This window comes from Sinocyclocheilus grahami, unplaced genomic scaffold (genome assembly GCF_001515645.1).
Source record: "Sinocyclocheilus grahami isolate Dianchi unplaced genomic scaffold, SAMN03320097.WGS_v1.1 scaffold802.1, whole genome shotgun sequence".
NCBI lineage: Eukaryota > Metazoa > Chordata > Actinopteri > Cypriniformes > Cyprinidae > Sinocyclocheilus > Sinocyclocheilus grahami.
In genome coordinates, this window is record NW_015505981.1 from 575,007 (window position 1) to 583,218 (window position 8,212).

General features: G+C 37.8%; 2 protein-coding genes across 2 annotated transcripts in view; one reads left to right on the forward strand and one right to left on the reverse strand.

The window, feature by feature from the left end:
- Window positions 1-298: 298 nt before the first annotated feature.
- Window positions 299-2,948, reverse strand: g6pc3 (glucose-6-phosphatase catalytic subunit 3). Its single transcript, XM_016246561.1, has 5 exons — window positions 2,821-2,948; window positions 2,615-2,705; window positions 2,414-2,532; window positions 2,195-2,336; window positions 299-882 (listed from the first exon to the last, which is right to left on the reverse strand). The coding sequence occupies exons 1-5, from the start codon at window positions 2,945-2,947 to the stop codon at window positions 540-542; spliced, it is 822 nt and encodes a 273-aa protein (XP_016102047.1). The 5' UTR covers window position 2,948; the 3' UTR covers window positions 299-539.
- Window positions 2,949-3,391: 443 nt separating this feature from the next.
- The window catches only part of lsm12b (LSM12 homolog b), a 31,166-nt gene continuing 26,345 nt past the window's right edge, over window positions 3,392-8,212 (forward strand). Inside the window, exons 1-2 of the mRNA XM_016246592.1 lie at window positions 3,392-3,594; window positions 5,477-5,610. Coding sequence (XP_016102078.1) covers window positions 3,423-3,594; window positions 5,477-5,610 — 306 coding nt within the window. The 5' untranslated portion in view covers window positions 3,392-3,422. The remainder of the gene's footprint in view (window positions 3,595-5,476; window positions 5,611-8,212) is intronic.

The following is an 8,212-nucleotide window of genomic DNA, read 5'->3' on the forward strand; positions in this document are numbered from 1 at the left end:
TTGATTTTCACCTGGAAAATGATAAAAATCTTCTAACCATATCTATGGACCAGAGACCTGAACCTTTTTTGAACACCACTCTAAACACCTAAGCAACTATCTAAAACACCTCAGAATCATAATTAGCAAATGCTGGAAAAACGTGGTGTTTCTTCACAGAAAATGTTGTTTTTGCTTATAAGCAAGTTTATTATAACCAAAAAAATATTTTGGTTTCTAAACAAGAAGAGACAATTCAAGTAACTTAAGAGTTAAAAAAAAAAAACCCAACAGAAGTAGAACAGCCTTCTACAAAGTACTTTTTAAAAGAATCATCAAAGAACAACAGCAACAAGAAACATTTTTACTCAAGACTTTCTTTGGCACAAACTACATGTTTATGCAGTGCAGCAATCCTTTTCACGTCTGCTCCAAAAACATTCTTTAAAGCTCAAACAGAACTCCATGTATGATTGATCTTCAAGCTGATGGTTCTTTTTGTGTCAAGAGCTTTCTGTTTTGATGGCTGGTTCAAACACCAAAAGCTGCGACATTCACTTTTACTCCCTCTTGGGTTTGGCTGTGAGAAGATGCACAAATCCTGGCACCAACACCATGACCACCTGCGGCACAATGCTGTATTTGAGAAAAAACAGGGAGTAGAAGAGAAGTGGAGGAACGGTGGGCACTGGGAAACTGTTGATGTAGTGGAGGGCTATGGACGAGAGGGCCAGACAGAGAGTCCTGGGAACCCATGGAAGAGCCCATCCCCCTGGCTTCCAGTACTGTGCAAGTCCTAGTCCCAGCAGAACCCCGGCATCACGGTTCAGAGAGGAGAAGGGCGCCGTGTCCATACGGATCCACTCGGAGCGAGAGCACCACCTCTTAGCCAGTGAGATAGACCTGCGGTTCAGAGTTTAAAGGAGACATATTATGCCCCTAAGTTTACGTTAAAAACACACGAGTTACAGAAACAGTGGGTTATGTCTGTGAAGGTAAACAGCTGGAAAATAAATCACATGTTTATTTTAGATCTGTGTGGCAGCAGCGTAATATACAGTTAATAAATCAATAAATGCACTGCTCTGTTGTCTCCTCTGAGGCTGGGACTCTAAACAGTGTTCTGTGCTCGTCTGTGCAGACAAACACAGAACAGTTCGCATGTTTTGCTCAAACTTTCTCCATGGCATTAGAACTAGTACACCGCTGTCGCTTGCGAAGTCAAATGACGGTGCCGTGGGTGGAACGTGCAGATTAAGAGGCGGTAATATTATAATGAGATCCCTTTGCCTCGTCACCAAGGAAGCGAAATCAGACGCGCTCGTTTTCTCAGACGCTTGCAGAAAAAGTCGTCCCAAAACAAAGTTCCTGGGTTCATCTTTTTCACGTTTCCTTGGTTGGTAGATGCACCGGGACCTGATTATAGCACTTACAACCTGGAAAAGTCAGATTTTCATGATATGTCACCTTTAAGAATTGTTCATAAAGATAAAGCCTCATTAACATACAGTGCTGGGTAGATTACTGTTACTGATTACAAATTACATGACGAAAACTGTAGTTAGTAATATATTAGATGACACATTTTAGGTAATGTATTCAGATTACTTTTTGATAACTTTTGACCAAACTCATTTATCACATTGATTTGACAGATTTCTATTCTATATAAAAATATAAATTCTATATAAAAAATATCTATATAAAATATAAAGAAAGAAAACGTATTCCATCTTTGTCAGCAACATGAAGGAAATGCAGGAGGTTTGTGAGCTGATGAAAAGTAATGATTAATATCTCATACAAATGTACAATAAATAATTTTACAATAAACCTTAAAAATAAAAAAATCTATGACTTATTAAAAAAGGTAATCTTTTGAATAATAAAATTATTTAAAAATAATAATTACTAATATTATCAATTATATTAATAAGTAGTTCATTTTTGGAATCTGATTAAGTAATCCAGATTACATTTAACCAGTTACTACCTGGCACTGCTAATACAAATATGCAATATAAATATATATATATATATATATATTTATATATGTGTGTGTGTGATAAGTTTGAGGCCCAATATGTTATGATTAAGGGTAGACAGATTTGTCATTTAATTATAACAAATGAGAAAATATAGAAAATAAATGTTTTAAACTAAATAAATGTAATGTTTTCATAAAATTTTTTACTCAATATAACACTGTACCCACCAAGAAAGATCAACCCCAATCTTTTGCAGGGCACCATGCATTAGAAGAGCTCCAAGGAGCAAAGTCAAGCTGAAGCGAAAGAAGAACAGCAGAGGGCGACATTCAGGCACAGTCCTGTTCAGAAAAACCCCCAGCAAGACCCCTGTGGAGAGAGTGCATGAAGATACAAATATAATATAATATAATAATATAATATAATATAATATAATAAGTTCTGACCTGCCAGAAGACCTGCAATGACTTGATGTGGGAAGTGAGCTAAGATGAAGATTCGAGAGAGGCCTACACATGCCAAAAATACTGCATACAACAGATACGGCACTGCAGCTAATATCTTACTGTTAGAGAGAGATAATTGAGTTAGTTTCACATATGAATAACTAACATTTCTATTATATCACGAGAGCCTTAAAGACAGACCTGCCTGTGCGAGTGTGAAAGAAGGAGGCCAGGAAAGAGACGACCACCCACCAGACAGCACCAGTGACCATGGCATGACCGGACGGACTGCCTGAGAGAGACAGACGAGGAATCGGTCAGTCAGCAGCTCGTTTCAAATGTCTTCACATCCGGAAACGGTTCAGGTAAAGTGATGTGTGATAAGGAGGTTTGCTTTGCTGCTTTACCTGGGCCGGTCTCACAGGTAGACAGGAACTGCTGGACTTTTGGTGGGTTTTTAGAAAACAATCCAGAATGTCCGATCCACCAATAAGGCCTCTCGCCAAACAGGATCCTAACATAAAATGTCAACATGTGAAATCATGTGACTGAGAACTAAAATAATCTTAATAAATACAAATAATGTAAATATTACTAGGTTTTATCCATTCGTCAGCAATACGTTTTTTAATAATTTAAAATATAATATGATCACTTATTCTTTTATATATTTTAATAAGTACAGGTCAGAATATATCCGTTACACTGAATCCGTTCACCCATATTTTAACGTTATTTTCACAACAGTTATTTGAAAAATTAAAGTAGACTTTACTTGCGTTTAATATGTTTTATGCGAGTATAAAATCACTTGCAAATCATTTGTAAATTGCATTTGATTCGGACACCAAAATGAGACATCCTGTCTTTGACTCATATGCGTATATGATCACTTTAAATGCATTTAAAATGGGGGTGACAGTTAAGGGGTTAAAAAGAAAGAAACAATAAACTGGTCCCTTTCCTGTCACCTGACGTGCCTCTGCGTCGTACGTCGCCACGCCGCCGCATGCGTTTACGTAAAGCTCGCGCTCCGGTTTCCCTGGCGGAGAAGATGGCGGCTCCTGGACCGGGGGAGTATTTCAGTGTCGGGAGCCATGTCTCTTGCCTCACCTGTTTAGGCCAACGTTTGCAGGGAGAGGTGGTAGCTTTCGATTACCCGTCCAAGATGCTGACTTTGAGTATCCTTGATTCCTCGCATATGTGCGTTTAAACGGCCGTACTGTGAACTGAGGCTCCGTGCGAGCGTGTTTATGTGTGCGCTAGTCGCCTCATTCAACGCCTGTTCTTGCTTTATTTACTTTCTGTGTTGTTTTCGCTTGGGTTCTCTTTTGCTAAGTTGATTTGATGTGGGTGCATAGTTGGAAGCGTATTAGAGAAGTGTTGTTTGTGGTTAGCGTGTTGATTAGCATGTCCTCGCCACCGACAGTATTAGCATGCGCGCTAAGCTAATGTCTTTCCAGTGCAATAATGGCAGCTCTCACAGGACACGTAACACACAATATCGTTTCTTTGTTTTTCATTAAGTGTTATTTAGGGAAAATACGCCAGGCTGAGTATCAGCCACTTGGTTTTCTCAATACATGAGGTATCTAGCTCTACTGTTCTCAGATGAGTTATATATCAGACCAGATGAGTGTTGACACCCTGTGACCTGGCATGTGTGCAAGATTCAGGCTTTTTAACAAAATCATTGTGTTTTGGAAAGTACTGCCTATATAACATGTCTTTAAGGGTTTATGCCTGTAATATAGTTATAAAAATCTAAATTAAAGTTTGCACGCTCTGTATCATATTTAATACATCAGGCTATTATTGCTCAGATAGTATGATGTCAAGTCACCTTTATTTGTGTAGCGCTTTATACAATACTGATGATGCTGTGAGAATATTAAGCCCATCCGGAAGGAGGAAAAACACCTGTTTTATTCAGAGGCTCAAACTGAGCAAAAATATGCAATTTGGTGCAGATGTCGATATTTATATGACCAAAAAGTGAATGAAAGTCTGATGCTTGTAATGCAAATCAATGAGATCTTTATTACAGACTGGTTATATAGCTAAAATGATATAAATATCAGTTGTTACTCTATATCTGCCAATTATACGTCTTGGTTTTATGATCAAGTAGTTTCAAAATATATAATGCCATGCGATCCAGTGTTGATTGAGAGATGAACAAATCTAAAGCCTGATGATGATGATCATATTTGCTACATTTTAACATTAGAAAAAAAAAAATTTGTATGGATGGTGATTGTAAACTTTGAGTCCAGTAAATGTTCATTTTGCTATGTTAATGACAAATTATTCTTAGGATTACCACACACAAAAAAATAAAAGATTTCATTACAAAAAGACGTGACCCACAACCTGAAAGTGGACTTTTTTTTACAATTATTCTAAAAGGTGCTTTACTTTTTAAGTGAAGTATCATTGAGATGACAGAAGGCATGTAGATTTTGTGTGCAACAGGTTTTTCAGCAAAGTTTTCATCATGTGGATCATTTAGAGGCTTTAGAAATCCATGAATAAAATATCAGTATGCATTGATTTTAAGGATAGATTGGATGGCGAAGCAGCATCTGGGGAATGTGTTTGTGAGTTTTTCTGGTGTCTACAAAGATGGAGTCTGATTTTGACTTGTTCATAGTGATTAATGAGTTAGTCTGCTTGGCACACAAGCGGTTGACCTTCATATATCTAGAAATCCCACTTAAGTGTGACCTTTGATGGTTTGATTCTTTGACGTATTCAGCCTGTCATTTGTCACTTTTTCCCCCCGCTGTGTTATGTTTTGTGGGCTTGCTCAACCAGTTACTCATATTGGTTTCATTTGTTATATTTTCTATTTTGACTCTTTACTCGTTTTGTGTATGGGCCTTAAAATAATTATCTAAACTTGTGGGGACTGTTGAATCTGAGCAGCAGAAGGAAGTGCTGATTTCCCAAAAAAAGGTTTTAACAGCTAGCTATTTGTCTTTTTTTTTTCTTTTTTTTTCTCTCGACATAATCTTGACTTCATGTCTTCGTTTGGTTTTTCCTTAACCCTTCTCCTCCCAGAATGTCCTTCCTCCAGCGGTAAGCCTAACCTCAGTGACGTCATCTTGGTTAACTTAGCCTATGTTTCAAATGTGGATGTTATTAATGACCGCACTGAGACTCCTCCTCCTCTAGCATCCTTGAATATTAGCAAGGTAAGCTCACATTTTATGCTTAAATCATATTGAGAACCAAAGGTGTGTGGTACAGTCACAATTTTATATACTAGTATGAGTCATTTTAATTCATGGTAAGGCTCTATATCACAGTATAGTTGGTGTTAGGGGTCGACCGTTAATCGGCGCCGATATTAAGCATTTTTTATTATCGTATCGGTCATTTTCAAAACCGATTCGCCGATAAAATAATTAAATTTTGAAACGCGCTATTTGGCTCTGATGCAGCCGGTCAGAACTCACCACTTTCTGGCCTAAAGCAATCTCCGCCCACCGCCCATCTGATTTGTTGGGAGTCACGAGTCCGATCAATCAATGCCGAATTCACTCTCACTCCGAAAGCACTTGCTAACTGGAGCTGCTTCAGTGATCACACATCAGTTGTCTCTCAAAGGTAAGGCAGCAGCAGACGTTGCTTAAGTTGCAATAAATCACAATCCACTAACATTACACTGAAGTTGTAAAACACCTCAGTATTATCTATGATTTCCGCGATGCGGAAAACGCGGACAGAATCGCGGAATCCAGTCATATAAATGGAATGTTTGGATGAATTAATCAAAAGAAGGTCAGTACACTTAAATAGTCACAATATGGACTACTATCTGTAAATATTAAGCCGCAAAAATACTATTTAAATATGAATCCAGCATGTTCTGCGTATCTCTCTGTATGTAAATGGCACAGACGCAAGGTTTTGTTTTCTACACATACAAAGTGTGCGATGCTCGCTGTGATTTCAGCTTCTGTCGTCTCACTACATGAGGACATAAATACACGAACAACATCTCCAGAACTGCTCTGACTCCCTCTGAGAGTCACTTTGAGCATTTGCAACCCTCTACATTGCGAGTAAATCACTCGCATGTGCGACTGAATCTTCACTCTGGGCGACTAAATGATAACTGATATTAGCCAATGGCTAATAAATTCTCAGATTTTAATCGCCAGTATGTAAGTTGGAGGCTAATTATAAGTTTAGCACAGATATATTTTTACTCGCCGAACTCTGACTGAGCGCTTCAGAGTTTCACTCTCCGTCAAGAGATCTGTGTGCTTTTTTTCAGCTCATCTCAATGGATGCGCAGCGCACCTTGATTTGACGTACCGTAAACTCTAGTGTAAAGGTGCACAACTCACCGTCGCTTTGCTTAGTACAGCCACTGTCCTGATCATTCCCGGAGAAGTGTCACCTCTCTCGGCGTCTGTTCTGTGCAGTGAGCGGCAGAGAAGCAGCGCATGGTTATGGTTAACACCCGGTCATGCATGAAAAAAAAAAAATACTGTCATGTACCGTGAAACCGGTATAATTTAGAAAAATACCGTAATATACATTTTTGGTCATACCGCCCAGCACTATTACACATATATTTCTAACATGTAAATTATTGAAGCCAAATACTTACATTTCCCAGAAAAAAAAAAGAAAACCGTACTGAACCAAGGTTAAAAAAATAAAAATAAATAATAATATTAGTTACATATTGATCATTAACGTTAGTTCATACTATAGTTCATTAATGTCACTAATGTCTAATTTCACTAGCTTTAAATCTGCAACTTCACTAGATAGCAAAAGCATTAATGCGACCAGCTGGATATACAAATAGATGGTAACAATCGTGACAAAATATTTGGGTCGTACGTGTGTGTGTTTTGGTCACATTGTTTTAACTGCTTGAGGTTTTAATGTTAGTGTCCTCTCAGCCTTGACCGCAAACATACTACTGCTGTTCTTACTTTCTAATGCAGCATTTAGACAACACATTATTTACTTTGCAGAAACTCCAAATACACCCCGCAGAAAAGACCCAGGAAATGCCTATAGCGGTTCCTGAATAAACAGAAGATTTAAATGCTTATATTGATTCAACATGACTAATAAACACACGGCTATGGAAATACATGGTTTATCCGAGTTCTTATTATTATAATTTTCATTATTATAAAGTATATCTATTATGCAATACTAATCGACAGCCTTTATCACTGCTTATAATACTATTAAATATTTTGCGTGCCTAATTCTGTGAAAGAAGCCACATCATCTCACAGAAGGATTTATTTCAAACACTCGACTGACGTTATGAAGTGAGTTTGGAGTAAAAGCATGTTATTAAATGTGGTATTTTCACATGCTTTCAGATGAAGCAGCATTTACTACACAGAGCCGTAGTTCACCGAGAAGCTACCCAAACAGTAGGGGTGGGGGAAAAAATCGATACAGCATAGTATCGCGATATTTTCTGCAGCAATACTGTATCTATACACGGACGCCAGGTATCGATCTTTTATTATACTATTTGGTAGAATAATAAAATGTATTTCTTTACAATCCACTAGATGGTAGTGTTGAGTTTTTTTTCTGGTGAGGTCAGCTGGGTCACCTTCAGCATGCAGTAAGTTAGTAAAATAAAGAGGGTGGCATCGCCGAAAGTTATCAGGAAAGCCCTGTCCGTGTTTAAATCGGATGTATGGACTTAGTTTGGGTTTGTAAACAAGGAGGGGATGTAAGTAGGGATGCACCGAAAATATTGGCTACATATATATATATATATATATATATATATATATATATATA